General features: G+C 36.7%; 1 protein-coding gene across 1 annotated transcript in view; it reads right to left on the minus strand.

The window, feature by feature from the left end:
* F13A1 (coagulation factor XIII A chain) overlaps nucleotides 1-20,598 on the minus strand; it is a 1,111,088-nt gene that overhangs the window by 359,190 nt on the left and 731,300 nt on the right. The window contains exon 12 of the mRNA XM_044064861.1: nucleotides 11,621-11,902. Coding sequence (XP_043920796.1) covers nucleotides 11,621-11,902 — 282 coding nt within the window. The remainder of the gene's footprint in view (nucleotides 1-11,620; nucleotides 11,903-20,598) is intronic.

The following is a 20,598-nucleotide window of genomic DNA, read 5'->3' on the forward strand; positions in this document are numbered from 1 at the left end:
GGGGGGGGGGGTAAATTCTACTTCTTAAAGAGGAGTTGTGGAGACTGCTTTCTAACAAGGTGGATCAGTAAATGCATGGCCATACTGGGAACTTTTTTGAGTGCCTTCTGGAGCAGCTGGTAAAGTCCTGTGACCACTGGCCATAGACACTGGACAGCCAGAGGAGCAATTGACTCAAATCTTCAACCACCTTTGGGAGTGACACCCAAATTTGCTGATATCAAGTCTAAACTTGCAGATAACCATGCCCAGGCTCTACTTTTTCCCAATACTGATGTGTTTCTTCCATTATGTGCCATTCCCCATTACTTGACCATTGGTCAAAACTCCCCATCTCTATTTATCCACCCTCTGTATGTAAGTGTCCATCTAATCTCCTTCACACCATTTATGTATACATTACTTCTTTCTTTCTTTCTGCATCAGTGTTCTATGTTTGTCTGTCTGCCCCTGTTGCCTGATCATGTCCTTCTATCACAGGCATAGCCATCCCACAGTGACTGTTACATCTACCCTTATTTTGTAAAACATTCAAAATGGGTTCTTCTCCACAAAAAATACCATCTTCCATCTTTTGTGAATTGTGGTTACATTTCTGAATTTAACTTTGTATTGCTGTTCTCACCTTTCCTACTTACCCCATTTCTTGCCCACTTATTTAATGAGCAGAGTTACCTCTTTGCTCTGCATACCTGCATTTGTCTTCCTATTAGCTGTTATGTTCAGTTGGGTTGTCCTACAAATTGATTGGGCATAAATTCAGTATTAGCACTATGATCATTATGCTGACCTATCAGGACCATGACTCAAACCTGAATCACAGTCATGACATGTGGTGCATAGAGGAATGTACATGTATGTGAATCACACAGACATATGTGAAAGGTGCTGCAGTCACACAGAGCATGGTGGAAGAGGGAACAGTTACTGCCTGCTCTGAATAAGTCTGGCACTTAATGTAAAGGATCAATGGCCTTTGCTGCTAATGAGCTGCTTCCTATTGTCAAGAGTACAGTGTTTGAGTCCTTCCCTCGCCCATTGGCCTACTATGCGATCCTGCACAAGTCATTTGACAAGACAGTGCTCTTGTGCCAGCTCTGAAAAGGGGTACTTATGCTAATAGATAAAATAAGAGGAAAATTGAAAACATTATTCAATAAAGGGAAGAAATTATTTCAACATTAAACTTGGAGAATGACGATCTTTCTCAAAATAAGACTCCTTCTCTAGACTAGGAGAACACAACAGATAGAAACCATCAACCTGCTATAATCCCGGTCATCTCAAGGGTAACTATATGTACCTTGGAGGTTATTCTAAGGGTTATGTATAAGATACGGTATAATTTACAGACTGCCACTTTGTATTGGAGACATAGATGCTAGACCTAGGATGAATTTCCAATTTCACTGATCCAGGCTACACTTCAAAAGGGTTAGGAAAGAATGATTTACATAGATAGGAAGCATGTTCCAGAAGAGGGGACTTCTGAGACACTTGCATGTCCCTCCAAGGGTTTATATTAGAACAGCAAAGAGGTGTTTAATCAAACGTCTTTTAATCGACACATAAAGAGCGAATGCACTAAAGCATGAATGCTCAAAACAGCGATTTCTTTCCCTGGGAAAGAAATTGCTTGGCCTTCCATGTGTGTTTGCCCCTTCCCCACTGTAGTGCGATCTTGAGTTGGTATATTTAGTTAGGAGGGTGTAGGGGGCGAAGCCCCCCACATTGTAATGTCTGAAAGTGTGTGTGTTTATTAGTGCTACCGATTTCTTTACCATGGAAAGAAATCAGTGTTCTGAGTGTTCGCGCTTTAGTGCGTTCTCTGTTTATGTGTCAATGAAGAGCCATTCGATTAAACGCCTCTTCGGTGTTATGATATAGACTCCCCTCCAACATGTCCTATTTATATTGCAAACAAGATTCAAGACCCTAAGTTGAGTAGTTCTGATGCTATTGGTTTTGCAGATGAGCAAAAGGTCCATCAGGGTGGGATCCAAGGATGCCTTGTATGTTGGGCATAAATCATCTCTCAACGGTCTGTGGGAAACAGAGCACAGAGATAGGGCTTTGAGGTGATCTACACAAGACTCATTGCTTATGCCCTGGATTCCTTTTATGAGAAATCTGTACAGACATTCTAGTTGCTGTACGTGCCTGGTCAGGTAAATACTGAAGATGGCATTGCACTAAATGATGGACCTGATGAGGGCCAAAGACAGGAGATTGATGACATTCTTAGACCTACATGCCATGCCCTTGCTTTTAAGCTGAGCAACATAGAATGATTTCCTTACTACCTTGGACCCATGTTGGTCGAATTTCAGGTCGTTATCTACATATGGCCCCAAATTGCTGACTACTGGGCCCACTCTTAGTGGTGTGTTATCAATGAGGTAGTTTCAGGGTGGCTGACTTCTCAAAAGGTGCAATTATGTATTTCTTGGCATTGACTTTTAAGCAGTGGCTTTGGTAACAGTCATTTGTCTGTGTTACTCCTTCATGAACAATGTCAGTGCCTTGTGGGGATTCCATTACTGCTCCTAGTTTGAAGCCATCTGAAAACTTGGTCAGCCAGGGGCCTTTGACATTGGCTTTGACATGTGAAAATAAATGCCAAAATGGAGCAGGACCAGCAAAGAGTCCTGTGGAACTCTGATAGTGGCCGGTCACTTTGTGGAGGTGGTCTATGCATCCTAACTTCCTGTGTCCTATCTGAGAGCCAGCTAGTTATTGAGAACATAATATGTGGGCTAATGCATAATTCCATGAGTATGTTTACAATGCCTGAGTGGAGTATTTTATCAAATGCCTTAGCCAGGTCACCGTTTACAGTATTCACCATTTTGCCTTCATCTATTGCTTTGGTGAACTTTTCATAGAAGTCCACCAAGTTAAGCAGGCATGATCTGCCCTTGATGTCAGACTGGGTTGGATCCAGCATTTTAGGTTTTCTATGTCATGTTTCAAACTATTTAGGAATCTTCCTAGGATATTAACAAGGCCCATCAATGTAGCATTCTTAGCCTTGTAGTGTGCAGCTAGGACCTGCTCTCTAGTATTAGCTGGGGATTATGATTGATGTAATTACTTGGGGTGGCTGCTGGAGGGGGAAATGGGAGTAAAATCAGAGGTGAATTTGCTGATCAGCAGGTTTCCTATACCTTCCAGCTCAGTGTAAGTGACTCCATTAACAATCAGTTCTGCTCACTGTTTTATACCACCTTTGAGGTTTTGGACAAAGCTAAAGAAAGCCTTGTGGTTGCCTTTGGCCTGGTAGGCTATTTTTACCTCAGAATTAGCTTTGGCAAACTTAAAATGCCCTCTTAGTTGTTTGCTTATCCTGATGAAAGAGTTTTTTTTTCTGCTGGGCATTGTACTTTCTAATTTTAACTATTACCTTTTTTACTTTTGTTGTACAATTGCAAAACATATTTGTATTTGGATTACACCATGAAGGTCTGTTCTTTGAGTTTGTTCTGTTATGGTTTCTTTAGTTAAAATATGTCACAGAGCTTACACACTGCACAGTGAGTGAGAGCAACAGTAATATCTTTATAGTGGTATAAATGCTACCTCAGGCCTCTCCTGAAACGTGGATACAAGCCTAGTGGGACTAATCTGGTTAATAAAGGGTAAATAGATAAGTAAGTAATAAATAAATTTTTTGAAATTCCCATCCAGAACAAGTCTCTTGCTCTCCTTTTGCAGGTCTCTATTCTCAAATGACTTGTATATCAACATTTTTGTTTTCAATTTAGTAAGGGAAATTGTGCTTTCGTCAAAGAGAATCCTGTACCCTATCAACATTTCTTTCCTGTTGTTTCAATACTCCTATAGCGGTTTTCTTTGTATGCATTTGGTATTTTGCCTTTGTGCATGTGTGTGTGTGTGTGTGTGTGTGTGTGTGTGTGTGTGTGTGTGTGTGTGTGTGTGTGTGTGTGTGTGTGTGTGTGTGTGTGTGCGTGCGTGTATAAGGTGATAAAATAAATTACCTTGGCCAATCATTATTTTTATTTTATTACAATTTGACATACGAGGTATAAATAGTAAACAAACTGGCTATAATGGGTTTTGTTGATGAAATAAGATTGACTTATCCTGCTGTTGTTTACTCAAGTCGAGTAGTCATTATTTTGGCGTTGCAGGACTAAATGTCAAATACGTTAAAATACTTTATTGTGGCTGCTGTTTATATGAAAGTAAGTGAAATATATTACTGTGGTAATCACAATCAGACATCTGAAGTGTCCTCAGTCAAGAAAATGGCTTTAATTTTTGGATATATGGTCTGCTGTAGAAGAATGCGACTGACTTGTTTGTCATTTCCTCAGTTTAAACAGACATTCTGAATTTGCAGACTATTTTAACACCAACAACTGATGTGTACATACTCATTGAAGTGGCTCTAATGTATGGGTACTGGGTCTACGTGTGGATGAAAATGACTGTGTGTGGACGGCTGTTACAGTGTATCTAAAAGTAACAAGACGGCTGTAATTTCTTTCATTTTTTTTATCACAGTCAGACATCAACACTGAACACAAGTATTTGTCTGTGACAGTCTGAGCAGAATGTCTGTGATAGCAACTCTTCTTTACCACAGCAGTACACTAATTAGCACTAAAATGGGGAGCTCTGTAGTACATTCACTTAAGTGGATATCTTCTCAGCAGTGAGTAAAGCAGCAAGGTTCCCATGTTTTTAGGGAACTACTCCACTGTCTGGGTGTATGTTTTTTAGGAACTCCGCCACTGTCTAGGTATCTGACCTTATAGCTGTTCTATGGCATTATAAAGCCTTCAAACAGATGCTGATACAAACTGTAAGATGGCTACAATAAGCTGACAGGCATGACAGGATATGGGTCTATATCCAGTGATGTAATGAAACCCAATAAACCAGGTTGAAAGCTTATCATAAGAATCATAGAATCATAGGAGGTTATTAGGCTATTGGCCTGGAGGTCACTTCAAGCCTAGCCATTTCATCCCAATGTAATACCATAGACACTATTGAGTTACATCTAGCAAAATGATAGCTTGACACTGAAGGATGTCCAGCACTAGTCTGCTGAATGCATTACAGTGTACTGGACGAATAGATAACTTGACAGTGATCCACAGGTTATGGAAGAACTCAAGCTAGACATGCTTACAGAGAAAGGTAGAATGTCAGATGGTTATGGTGAGTTAGTTCTACAAATAGTTGGGACAGGTGGAGGTTGCAAGCACCCATTTGTATAGATAAAGGAATGCCATTTCATTCAGAAGAACTTCTTGAAAACCCCATAGAAGCCATTCTAACAGAAGAATGAAAAAAAGGAAAAAGAAAAATAGTGAAAATCTGAGCTGCACTGAGTGGATCACAGGAAGATGATTGTGTTCCTCCCTGAGATCCACCATTTTTATCATCTGCATTCAGAAGCCCTGCAGTGGCAGATTACAGCCTTCAAACTAATAATGCAAAACTTCACATAAATAATGGGAATGCTGAAGTTTCAAAGGCTAAATAATTGGCTGATGATCCCCTTCCCAACTTTAAGGATCAACAAAAGGCACAAATTAAACTCAGTCTTTTAATTCTATGCTGAAACAGGCTCCACCAACCCTGTGAGACTGTACTGCAATATGTTTGGAGCACAACTGAACATTCAATTGACATTATGTCAGGAACAGTCTGAATAGTTCCAGCATATGACCATTTTCTAAGATGTCTAGAACACACTTGTCTGTGGAAATGCTTCTCCATAGAGTAGTACACTTTGATATTCCTGGATGACTGTGAAGGAGACTAGACAGCATTACTGTGTGGTTGCTGAACCAATACATTATTAGGGGATGTAGCTTCATGGCAAAGGAGAAAAACAGGACCTGAAATTTAACTATCAGCAGCACATCAGTAGCTTTTATGTCTAGGACTGCACAGATACGTGCAGAAAGGACACACCTGCCCTCTCTTATACACCATTTTTTTCTGCTTCTCTTGACATCTTCAGTAATGTCCTAGATGGGGTCCTCAAATGGGTTTCTCCCTGGAGGGACAACATATTCGTTCCTGATGAAGCTTGAACAGTAAAGTCTGAAAATGCACAAAACAAATCTCAAAGATGGCCATGTTGATCTGCCAGTCTAAAGTGTCATAAACACATGCAGTGATGCAAATGTTCACCATTTAGGATGTTCACAGCTCCACCACAGTAATATGTAACTGTGTTACATGGGGCAGATAATCAGCATATCTAATGTCATAAACATATGGAGTGATGCAAAAGTTCACCATTTAGGATGTTCACAGATCCACCACAGTAATCTGTAACTGGGTTACATGGGGCAGATAATCAGCATATCTAATGTCATAAACATATGGAGTGATGCAAAAGTTCCCCATTTAGGATGTTCACAGGTCCACCAGGGTAATCTGTAACTGGGTTACATGGGGCAGATATAATCAGCATATCTGATGTCATAAACATATGGAGTGATGTAAAGGTTCACCATTTAGGATGTTCACAGGTTCACCACAGTAATCTGTAACTGGGTTATACAGGACAGAATACCTGCTGTAGTCAAAGAATCAATCATCTTCTGAAATCTATGAAACTCTTTGGACTTTTTAATATACTCAATTCATTTAAATGCCATAAGCTGAGTCTAAGCTTTGGAATTATAATGATCCCAAATTCAGTGTTCAGATTTACCCATCCCTTTCCCAATCCTGAAACATGAAGGGAGGAGAGAAAGCAGTTTCGAGGGGGGATCAAGACCTGAATAACCCCTAGAATCTTTAAAAGCTTTATTCCTCAATGCTCAGAGTGAAGCATGTAAAGGCTCACGCAGCTCTTAAACTGATGAAGAGCATTAGTACTACTAATTTAGCATGAAACAGTAGAAAGACAAGATAAATGATACAGGGGCATTCTTCTTTGCACATTAATACGCATGTGTACATTGATACATATATACAGTCTACGCATCAATAGTATCTGACCTGTACTTATACCTACTACCACAAAAATGTACAGTTCTTCAAGAAGTGTGACATACCTCAGTATGCTTTAAACAGTAGACACTAACTTATACTAAGAAGTTAAGAAATACCATTTGTAGGAGTATTTCCTACAACCACTTGAATATGATATGAATAAAAAGAGCTGCTCAAATTTTTAAAAAGTAATAATTCTGGGACCATCTAAAATTTTATTACATTCATTTTCTTGAGAGCTTGAGACCACATCACCTGGGTCGGCAGCTATAAATATTTTTCTTTTCCGCTGCATAAGTTACTACAGCCCACTTTATCTTTAGAGAAATTTAACCAGTAGATTCAAGCACACTCATCTAATCTTTCTACTGCTAAAATAATATCATAGCTGTCGAAATTCAAAACTTAATTCTGGTCACTTAGCAAGGCGCAATAGCTTTATTTGCTCACTCTCTCTTGGAAAACGGCTCTAAGTGGCATCAAGGGAAATAAGTTCTTATTTTATTTGAAGGGATTCTAAGCTGCTAAAAAGTGATTTATTGGAATTCAAACAAATCTGTTTAGCAGAGCTGATAGTTTTTCTTTAAGTGCATACCACAAACAGGCTCTACCCTCTCTATTCACCATCTCTGCACTCAGGCTAACTCCTCTCCTCTACCCCCATTTCTCACCAACCCCACTATACCTACTTTTACTTTAAGCTAACCTCTCCCACTCACTCCACTATCCAGTCCCATGAGTTACTTCATTTACATCACTTTTACTTAGTTATAGTCTCGTCTCCAAACTATTAAAATACAGCAATAGATTTTCTCAACAAACACAACTACTAAAAGACATCTAATCTAACAACATGTTACCCTTCTACACTACTGCTATCAAAATCCTGTCAATAGCAACACACCTCACCTCATACCACATTCACCTTATCACCCTCAATCTATAAAACTACTTACATCGATCACATTATCTATACTATAATCCCACAAAAAACTGTCCCCATAGTTCCCTGAAATATTATAAGCTTAAAGTCAAATTCTTCACGACCATAACACATATAGTTTCACAACTAACCTTTAGTGGAGATATTCATCCAAATCCTGGCCCCAAAACTGACTTATCTCACCGTCATCTGCAGTATGGCAACCACAGTATACTAAATCTCTCTTGGAAAGGATCTGACCTTCTGTTATTAAATTTAAACCTTAGAAGTAGTGTAAACAAAACCCAAGAATGTCACACCACTCTCTCTCTCTACTTACCAGACATTGCTTTGATCACTAAAACTTGGCTAAAGCCAGAAATTAACAACAATGAAGTCCTACCCCCAGGATATAGCATTCATAGTGTAGACAGAAAGCGCAATGGAGGAGGGGGAATAGCCATTCTATTCAAAAATAACCTTATTCTAGAAATCTTACAACAAAATACATACTTCAAGAAATATCTAAACATAGCTGTTACCTATGCACCTCCAGAAAATAATATTTCTACTTTAGAACACATTCTCTACTGGTCTTCAAAATCTCTTCTCCAGGAAACAATTATTATGAGGGAATTCAATATACACTGATTTAGTTGTAATTAACAAAATCCTACAAATCACATTAACCTCAATGGCTTCACCTAAATCATTCAAAATCTCACAAGAATTGACAAACCATCAAACAGGCATTCCATCCTAGACTGGACACTAACAAACAGACATTCTCTCTATATATACATGCTGGCTGTCTCCCAGATAGTCTCAGAGATCATCTTCTAACCTTTCTACTTAGGCAATGAATAAATCCAGCTAAACACATGGCATTCCATATAATCAGGAACAAAAGGAACTTCACCCATCAGAATTTCATATCCATTCTTAAACTCTGTAACTGGGAAACACTAAAATATCTTCCCATAGAGGAAGCCTTAGAATATTTCAACTTCACTTTCCTGAATATTTTGAACAGACTAGCTTCTCCAAGAGCAATTAGAATTAAAGTTTAACTATGCCCTGTGGTTAACCAAATAAAGCAGACCACTGTTAAAAATGAGAGATGAAGCCTGGGATCTTTGGCACAAAAGCAAATCACAAGTGAGTAAGGAAGCATATCAAGAACTTAGAAATAAAAACAAAAAAACAAATCAAAAAGGACAAGATTAATCACTACCACGATATCCAAGTAAAACACTATAATAACCCACAGAAGTTTTGGTCAGCTATTAATAAAATCCTACAACCTGGATACTCTAGCACCCCTACTCCTACAACCAATAACACAGATTTCACAGCTATGCAATTTAATAAATATTTCACCAAATCCATATGATCTCTCATAAATAATAACTGCTCCACCCCTCCTTCAGATATTCCTACATCAAGTACAGGTAGCAGCACCTTTTCCTTCCAACATTTTCCAACAGACACTATTAAAAACCTTCTAAAAAAACTGAAGCCAACAACCCTAGCAGCTGACAACCTACCAGCTGAATATCTTAAATGGCTGCTGATACCATCTCCTACACACTCTATCCATATTAATAAACCGAGCCATCTTTGCACACCAAGTTCCAACAATCTGGAGAATCTCACACATTCTACCACTACATAAAGGAGGCAACTAAATAGAACTGTCTAATTACAGGCCAATAGCTATTTTGTCACCTCCCACCAAAATCTTCACGCACAAAGTATGGATTATCTTGCAAACAAACAACACTATTTCCACCCTAATGAGTTTTACCAACACCATTAATCAGCACAGAAATGATGGTAAATTAGTCTCCTCTATCTTTCTAGAGCTATCTAAAGCATTTGACACCGTCTCTCATAACAAATTTATAAATGTATTTCTGAAGTAAACCTTGCTCATTCTCCATTTGCTTGGTTCAAGGGCTATTTAACAGGGTGTCAGCAACAAAATCTATCTCTTCTATTGCCCATTTCTCTAGGTGTCCCAGAAGGATCCAGTCTAGGTACCCTCCTCTTCACGTTATTCTCCAACAATCTGCACACTGCTACTTTACATGCCTCCCTTGTCCAGTATGCAGACAATTCCACATTGACGTGCACTGCACCAATGTCAAAACAGCTACAAAGACAAACACAACAGTCCTTCTCTGCAGTTGAAACTTGGCTATCTGAAGCTCAGTTTATTTTAAACATTAACAAAACCAAACTTATGCTTTTTCAACCCATTAGAGCTACAGACCCCCCACACATTGTTTAATATCACATCTACAAATAATGCCACCATTACTCCTGTATCCCAAATTAAACATCTGGGTGTTGTTATTGAGAAAGCCATGAAATCTGACCATCACACAGCCCAAATAGTAAAGAAAGTACATAAAAACTTGGTAATCTTTACAGAAATAAGCAGTATCTAACTAATAGCACAAAAGACACCATAGCAAGAACCCACCTATTATCACAAACTTAAAAAAATCAGACTTAGCAAAGTTAGACACCTGCTACAATAAGATCACTAAGTTTGCAACAGACTCCAGTAATAGATCACACCATTGCTTAGCACTCAAACAAATGAACTGTCAAGAACTACCTCATCTCGTAACTTATAACCAACTTACTGTGGCCCACACAATTCCAAACCAACCTGAGAAAACCCTTGCCCTGCAAAACCTACTACTTCCTTACACTAGTAATTAGGTTTTACACCCAAGTAATAAATCTCTATTAAACATAACCAAAGCCAACAACTCTGTAGGAGATTCCCTTATTCAACTTGCATAGCCAAAATCTGGAACTCATTGCCTGCAAATGTAGGATCAACTACAAAGTCCTCACATTTTAAAAAATACTCAAATCCCACTTATTTAACTCAAAGTTGTGCTCGTGCACCTGCCCTGGATAGGTCTCACTGAGCTCACACTCACATCCTCCCTCTCTCCTTACCTTGCCAACTTATTCCGCACTATATACTTACCCTCCATACTACCTTCCCACTTATTTATCCTACTTAAGTAGTGCCTCTGTCTCTCACCAGCTCTTATTCTCAAGGAAAAATTGGTCCGTGAGCACTTTCTCACTACAGTCTCCCTTTTTGGTAGGCAAAAACATATAATTAATGTTACCTCTTTAACAAAGTGAGTCTGTGTATACAAATATATATACATATACATATATATATATATATATATATATATATATTAATTGAGTGTTGAAAGACATAAAACTCTCTGTTACTACTGATTTGTATATAAGCTTAATGTCAATATGTGTAAAATTAATATATATGAAGCACTCTCTATGTATTACTCTGTATCTATGTACAATTCTCTGCTGTAATATTCTGTATATGTGTACAACTCTGTTGTAAATGTGGACCTTTTCTCTTAGGGCCTCCTCTGAAAAAGGACTTCTGTCCAGTTGGACATTACTGGTAAACACATGCAAAATAAATAAATAAATAAATAAATAAATAAATAAATAAAATAAATGCACTTGTATGGCATGAATAAAAAATTCTTAGATAAGAGAAAAAAAAATCTCATCATTGCTATGGAGACTGGATGACACACTTAGCAGTCAGCTAATTTCAGTGCAACAACACTGATTGCTTATTAAAAATTATATTAAAGCAAATACTTTAAAAATATTGGCTAAGTTTACTTAAAAACAACTTACAGTTGCCAGAATCCAAATTAAATTCAAAGGTTGAGCTTTTAAATTCTCTCTTTGTGACTCCAGTATAGTATACAATGTTTCCAGATACATATGCCTTTATATTGAGCGTTTGTCTACTGTTGTTTCCGAAATCCATTTTGATGTTAAAGTCACTTCCAAATGGAACTTTGCTATCTACAACAACCTGCAGAGTACAGTCCTTTGAAGCCTGTGGTATAGATGTTTCTTTTTTTGTGCCATACATCAATGCAGCTTTCAGAGCAATAGCTTCCTCTTCAGAACCTAGTAAAATGAATAAATAGTTTAAACTAAAAATCATATTAGTTCCAGTACCTGGAAGTTGTCAAAGTAAAAATGTTCATTCTAATTAGTAAAGTACCATAAACACTTTATTAGAGATGCATTCTCTAATTTTGCATAGAGCTGTTTGTACAGCCACACCTACAACACTGTTTCACTTAAAATATATTGCATTAGAAGTACTAAAGTACTGGTAATTAAATGAAATGAAAGATACATGAATATTAAAAAAAATTATTTATTAAACAACCAGCCAAATAATCATCCCAAAGAATACAATCCCCTTAATAATGACTAGCGCAGCAGCCAGGCAGGACTGGGCATGTTTATCCAGGGGGAGTTAGCATGCTTGAGCACACATTAAGGTAGATCTCTGATGATATGCAGAGTTTAAAGGGAAATTAGTAGGTGGCATCTGTTGCATTGTGCAGAGGCAGGATGGTACTCCAGCATTTCCACATTGTACATCCCATCCTAGATGTTAATAGATGTAATAGGAGGGATGTTGGGGCAAACAGAAAGCACTCTTTAATGGCTGTGAGTAAGGTCAAAGCAAGTCAGGGGTAGTGAAGGAGTGCCAGGTGGTGCCAGTAATGAGGAGAGACTGCGAGAGCATTTAGTACTAGAACAGCAATGACAATTTTATCTCATTCTGTCTTACAGCATCTTTTTGTATGCTTTCAATTAACATTTATAGCCTTTTTAGCTGCCAGACTTTTAGGGGGGTTTGGGGGGTCTGACTTCCTTCACTAAGTGACTTACCAATTAAGAATATGCAATAATAGAAAGTGAAGGGTATAAGTAGCATGATGACAGCAGGACTCTTAATCTAGGATGCTCTGCAGTGGAGAATCAAATCACTGTCACATATTCTCTTTTTTATATTGAAGTGCAGAGTGTGAAATGCCACGGTGGGACACAAAAAATACTTTGTCAATGTCCACTTATACATACTATACACACTATACTGGAGATACTGCAGGTTGGTTGCATATAATTATCATGATACTCAACATTTCTATAGTTAGTTAGCATTACAAAAAAGAAGTGAGTGTAAGTTGCAAATCTTAAGAAAAGCTCAGGGTTATTTTTATTGCTAATTATTCAATTAAGCATAATGTTTTACACTCTAAGTCACACATCTTGACAAATATTCTATATTGTTAATACAATTAAACATAATTTTTCATACTTTGTACTTATTTCAATAAATAAACAGAGTGATATTTCTTGCTGTCATGCGAATGCATATTTCTGACTAACAAAAGTATTCTCACAATATAATGCTAATATATATACACAAATACACACACACACACACACACACACACACACACACACACACACACACACACACACACACACACACACTCGTACACAACACACACTCTCGTACACAACACACACACACGCACACACACACTTATTTTGTTTCATCTCAGTGAGGAGCCAGAATTAATTGCAAATTTCAGTAAAAACAATAAAAGTAAATATCTTTTTACATGAAAGCAAGGAGCTCTGTAACACCCACTTGACGGGCTTCCGCTAGAAATTGGATATACCAGCTTCACATTTGGATTAATAAAATGAATCACTGCAGATGTGAATCACAAGGCAGTGATTTCCTACTGAAAACAGTTAACCAGATGGTACTTCTTCCAGTCTGCATAGCAAGTAGTACAGCGAAGCATATATGTGTATGTGTAAATACACACACTTTATATATGTATATATATATATATATATATATATATATATATATATATATATATATTTATGTGTGTGTGTGTGTGTGTGTGTATGTATGTACAATATATAGATGATCAAAGTTTCAAAACTTCAATCATCATATGACCGAGGACCACATGATAGAAGTTTTGAAAGTTTGAACATTAAATGAAAAAAAAAAAAAGTCTTTTTTTACATTTTTGCAGGGGGGCAATCCGTCCTGCACCCTCCCACAGCCCCTGCTAAGGTAGTTTTTTTCTGTTTTTTTTTTTATTTTCGAACTTTTAAGAGTTCAAACATATGGTCTTGACCATATGGTGTTCGAACTTTTAAAAGTTCGATAATATGATATAGATGCTCCCAGTATACCACATGCTGAAGGACTGCAATGGTTCCAGGAAGTTTTTTTAGAAGTTAATTATTTGAAAAACGTACAGGCAAATTGTTTGGTAGAGTTTATGGAAGCTATTCTTAGGAACAATTTTATGTTTTTCAGTGAGGAGTTCTACAAACAGGAACAGGGAGTAGCAATGGGGGCTGCTTGGGCCCCCTTGTATGTGAACTGTGTTCTTTATTATTGGGAAAGGAAATATATATTCAACACAGATTGGTCCAGGTATATTATGTTTTATACCAGATTTTTGGACGATATTTGTTTTGGAGGAGTCCTAAGGGCAAACTAAAAAGAAATCTTAACTTACATCAACGAGACTACAGATTTTTTAAGATTCACTCACCACACCTCTGATGAAGCTATTAACTATCTTGACATCGCAATCTACAAAGACCATATTAATAACTGTTTCAAGTCTAAGATTTTTCGAAAAGATACATTTTCAGATTCATATATACATTTCCAAAATAGATACCCATTTTCCCAGAAAAAAGGAATTAAGGGCCAACTGATCAGAGCTTCAAGGATGTGTAGTGAAATAAAATTTATGAAGCAACATTTTACACAACGGAGTTATCCAAGTTGGTTAATAAACAAATTGGTAGAAAAAGTAAAGCAAGGAAGGGAACAATAACACAATCCCTTACTAGGACTGGGAAATGAAGTGAACATTGTTAGGAGTACAAGAAACGAAGGTTATAACTTGGCCTTTGTACCTACATTTTCCTCAGCATCTACTGCAGTAGAAAATATTATCAAAAAATACTGGGGGGAACTGACAGTGAATCAAGACGACAAAAAGTTTATTCCTGAATTGCCTATGTTTATTAGGAAAAGAGACATGAACCTTAAAGAGGTGCTGGTAAAAGTAGAGTTGAACAAGCAAAGTCTTAACAACAGGAGAATAGGAACATACAGGTGTGGGTTTAGTAATCAATGTGGCTACATGGCAGATAAAGAAGTGATTACTTTGAAAGCTAGGGGCATACATTTGAAAACTACAGGTCATTATAACTGTAACAGTAGGGGGTGGTATACCTGGTTACATGTAAGGAATGCCCACGTTTTTATATTGGTAAAATGGAGAGAGCCTTGAGGGAAATGAGTGTACGAACATTCATACGATATTGTACATTTCAAAGAAACGAATGCCTTGTCTAGGCACTATACATTTTGTAATAATGGTAAGATAACATTTTATGTCTTGGAACAAGTAACACAGGATCCCAGGAGTAGAGGTTGGAAAGCCAGACTAGAATACAGGGAGTTATTCTGGCAAATTAAGTTGGATGCAGCAAAGGCCCCTGGTTTGAATGAACACATTAGTATTAAGTGTCCTTAAGTTAAGCACAGCTAAAGTGTAGTGAGATTTTTTTATATTCATGCTTTAGGACATGTTCATACTTTGTACAATTAACAATGTATTTTATAAACATTTGCAGGGTGTCTTATTTCAACCCTTATTTACGATTTGGATTTTGTAAATTTATACAAACACTACAGGGTTAATTTAGTTTTGACATATGAGGGGCAGGGTTCTTTGTGGAGTTAGGACTGGCTATTTTAACACTTAAATACTATTGTTACATTTTGTACAATGTGCTGAGGAAGCATGGGAATTTCCTGGGCAAAAGCACTTAACTTGTACTTGATTTTTATTTGTGCCTTGTGTACAGATAATAAATTCACTCTGCTTTTACTTCGTGGAGCCTTTTCTGTTGTTGTGGACAGTATATATATATATATATATATATATATATATATATATATATATATATATATACATAGATACTTTATATGTACAATATATAAATAAATATAAATATCTGCATATATATATAAATACATAGATACTTTATATGTACAATATATAAATAAATATAAATATCTGCATATATATATATAAAAGCATGGGGGGGATCTAATTTAGAAAGTTTCAAAATCTCGATCACCATATGACCGAGGACTACATGGTAGAAGTTTTGAAAGTTCGATCATCAAATAAAAAAAAAAATAAAAACAAAAAAAGTTTTCTTTTACTTTTTTGCAGGGTGGCAATCCCCCCTGCACCCCCACACCCCCTGCTAATTAATACCAACTCTGAGATCACACTACAGTCAGGAAAATGGTAAATTTTCCATTCTGCGCTGGATGTCAATCTCCATTCAGAACATTTGAAGTTTCAAAACTTAGATTATCTGGTCCACGGCCATATGATGTTCGAAGTTGTAAACTTCAATCATCTGAAGTAGATCCGTGTTTGTGTGTGTGTATGGTGTATATGGTGTGTATATGTATAAAACTTGGGTATTCATCTACTGACAGAACTAACTTTCCTAGTTGAATATGGTCTTCCATTAATAGCATTTCACTCAAGCTGAAATACGCAAAAAATGGAAACTGCCATTAACAAGACTGGCAGATTAGTGTTACTTGCTGATAAAATAACCTATCATTGCTTATTCTTATCCAAGGTAAAATGGTTACCAGTGAATGAAAGAGTATCCCTACTACTGTGATCCAAGACCTTTAAAATCTTCAAGTTGTGCTACTGTCCCCTATAAAATCTAATTTGTAAGACAGACACCATTGCATTGACTTTGACCCTGATTAAAGATGGTTATGGGTGAAAGGGTATTTGCAAAGCTTGCACCTGACTTCTGAATCCAACTCCTTACAGACACCAGACAAGAAGATACTTTAAACATGTTCAAAAGTAAACTTAAAGAGTCCTTTCTTAAGAAAGGCGCTACCTGATCTAAAGAAATTGGTTAAGCACACAAAGTAAATTACTCCAGTCAAGCAAAGTACCACAATATTGATGCTTTGTACAATGTTCATGCTGCAATCGCCATTAGCTTCCAGATTACATATTTTATTGTTCTTTTCCTTTGATATTAAAATCTGTATTGCAAATTAGCGCTATTTTTACTAAGTGTTGATGTTCCTGAATATTTTGTAATGGCAGCTGTAAAGCACAAAGCATTTATCACCGCACACTGTAAGCTCATTATTGAATGGCAATGCCCCCGCCAAAATCATGCATTCAAAATATTATTGGCGTATCTGTACTTGTCCTTCCCTAGCTGCACCATAAATATTGGTCTTCTCAAAATATTTGTTGTAAATCTACATTTCACTGACTTTTAAAGTTGCATTGCAAGTAGTTTGCTTTTCTAGCTAGTGTGATATCCATAAATATTTTTTTTGCTCTTATGTGCCTGTATTACGGCTAAAATCTGTCTGGTGACCTACCCCCCTACCTGGTTATCAAATGTCAATAAAAGAAAGAAACAAAGAAAGAAACAAATAAAAAATAAATTAATAAATCCTAAAGTTCAAGGCATTTGATGCATCATACAAACTAGACCACTAAAAATTCAACTTTTTTACTTTTGTTAGCTTTTATTTTCAGTTTGAATTGCTACTTACTCATTTCAAACTGAAGGCAATAACTATGCAAGTTGTCTAAATTGTCTCTTCAACTGGGATTGTGTTGTTTCTGCAGTCTTCTGTGAATGGCCTGCCTCATAAGAGGTAAGTATGATTTTCTGTTACAGTTCCGTGGTAATTTTTAAAGAGGTTTGTTGCATTGTTTTAATACTGTTAATATCCCTTACATTTATAGTTTAGCTGTTTTGTTTTTTTATGGTCTTTATAACGACTGTTAATTTTATGCTAGGTCTGCCAATAATTTTCTGATATGCTGAAGAAATTATTATTTTTTATTTTTTTTCATTTTTTTTGTTTGCTTGTTAGACTTTGATATGATGAAGTTGATTCAAGGGGCAATGCGTTGTGTGTTTAAACTGATTCTGACTGGAGGTTTGATTGGTTACAGGCAGTTTGATGTTATTCAAAGAGTGGTAAAAGTTTAGCGTATTCTGGAACCTGGTATGCACTAAAGAAATATCTTGTACTCTAATGTTTACAAAATAAGTTTTAGGATGAATGGTGGGTTTTTCTTAGGGCTGAGTTGTTATTTTCCCTCGATTTTAACAGGCTATGGTTTCTAATATATATACATATATATATATATATATATATATATATATATATACACACACACACACACACACACACATATATATATATATATATATATATATATATATATATATATATTTTTTTTCATTCATTTTAATAACGAAATATATTCCTTGAGGGCTGCCTTAGGTGGGTAAGGTTGATTTGAGTGCACTAGGTGCATGTGCGTGTGTGCGTGTTTGTATGTATGTACTATGTTATGTGTTTTAGGTGTGCATTCTGTAAAGTTATTTTTAAACTTTAAAATGAATGGGAGATAAGGTCCATATTTTACTTCATTTTCTTTAAATTCCTTTTAGTTTTTTTCTGTTAAAGTATAAATTTGGTTTGAACGTTGATATGGTCTGGAATATTATAGGATTGCATTTGTGTGTATCTTTCTTTTGAGTGTGCAGCATGTGAATTTCTATTTTAGTTTCCATTGAGTAGCATAAACATGATGAGTTTAGAAGATAGGACTAATGGTGAATTAAGGATGCAGATAAATGCTTGATGATGCCCACAGGATGTGGGTAAACTTCTGATAATGTGACAAGAATGTGGCTATATAAAAATATTTTTGCAATGCATCCAATACATTTTACTACACCTTTTTATCTTGGGGCTATCATTAGGAGAAACAAAACTACTTCCAGTCTGTGACAGATGTCTATTTTCCACACCCATCTGTCATAAGAGCATAGAAATAATACTAGGCCAGTGATCACAGGGTTCGTAACATGCCTTGCCATGGACATCTTAAAGCCAAAATGCCTAAAAGTTTTTTATTTATTTATTTATTTTACATTTATTGACTGGGAGTGTTCGGCTGAGCTATTGCCCTTTTTCAGCAGATGCCCAGGGAGAAAAGCTCCAAAGATATACAATGCAATAAAAATAGCAATACAGATACATTTCAATAAAAATAGCAATAGAGAATTTGGTAGTTAAAATATGTAAGCTAAATACATGTATATTGTTGACAGATACAACAGTACTATAAACAAAAAGGAGAATGCTAAAAAAGTAGAATAAGTTGTGTGTTTTGGATTAAAAAGAGAGATGAGGTTTTGTATGCAGAGTAGCAGAAACTTAAAAGGTTACACAAGAATTTCAGGGAGCAGATTATAGAAGAAGCTTTGGAGGTTGCATAGGAAGCATAGGATAAAGTAGTTAATGGTAAGTTTTAGTAAGTTAGTTTGACTGTACTATAAAGGTAGGTAATAATCAGGGAGGGTGAGTACAATGGCAGGACCAATGTTTTTTAAAGTGGTCTTTGGTTGCTAGCTTAAAATGTTTAAGGTGAGTCAGGGTCCTTATATCTAGTGGGAGTTTGTTCCATGCAATAGAGGGATGGTAGCTATACAAGTTGCACCCTGTGCTGGATTTCTGTTTATGGATTTTTAGTAGGTCTTGGGTTGAGCTTCTGAGAAGTCTGGTAGGAGAGTAGCGAGAGATGAGAGAAGATAGACCTGGACAGAAATCAGGCTGACATGGAGAGTATGATTTGGAGTTGAGATTGTAGGATCAGGTGAGGTAGTTTGGGCCAGTTCAGGTATTTTAGGGAGAGACAGTGGTGAGATTTATATGTTTGTTGAGCTGCAAATCTAGCTACTTTGTGGTAGGGTGATTCTAATTTGGTAAGTAGGGAGGAGTTCAGATTTGTGAGTATTTGGGAACAATAGGAAAAGCATGGTAGAAGGTAGGCATGGCTAAGAGAAATCCTATCGTCAGTAGTTAGGAATTTATTGTTCCTGTACAGTAGTCCTAGCTTTTGATGGGTTTTTTTTTGATACAACTGTTAATGTGAAGATCAAATTTTAGTTGGTCATCAATGGTAATGCCAAGGAGTTTTGTGCTAGTTTTGACTTCTATAGGAGTATCGTTTGTGTTTATGCCTGCTTTTTCAAGGACTTAATAGTGTTCCCTTACCAAGCCAAGCAGGGCTGTACATGACAACTCTGGTGTGATTTTATGTCTTCTCATCCAGTCATTAAGAATAGCCTTAAATGTACTACTTTGTTTGACCTGTAGTAGCAACTTATTTCATAGGCTGGGGATACATAGCATTAGGACCCTATCCCTCCAGCGAGTCTTGCTTTACTTGTTGGTGTAGACTGAGGTCCCTGGTGCTGCCGTTTGTAGATAACCTGGTTTTATAAAGAAATAGGATTGTGTCTTTCATGACTTGAGAAGTGATAAACAGTTTACTTTAGAGCTGCCTGTAGGCTGCTGGCCATAATGAGTCTTGCTAATCTGTCACGATAATTGAAGATTTAATACATTTAATTTTCTTGGTCAGATGTCTTTGTGGCCTTAAGAGTTGAGTGAGGTGATTTAATTTACATGTACCAGAGGAGTATTGTATTCAATGAAGGATTTTATTATGGTACAGTACAGTGGTAAATTGACTCCTTTGGATCTTAAAGATTTTTCTTTGCAAATTAACTGAACAAGACAGAAGGGTTTTTTTGACTATAACTGAAACAAGATGACTGAATGAGAGAGTGCTTTCCACATAACTATCCTG

This window comes from Protopterus annectens, chromosome 3.part0, assembly GCF_019279795.1.
Source record: "Protopterus annectens isolate FY-2018-M chromosome 3.part0, PAN1.0, whole genome shotgun sequence".
In the NCBI taxonomy this organism is placed as follows: Eukaryota; Metazoa; Chordata; order Ceratodontiformes; family Protopteridae; genus Protopterus; species Protopterus annectens.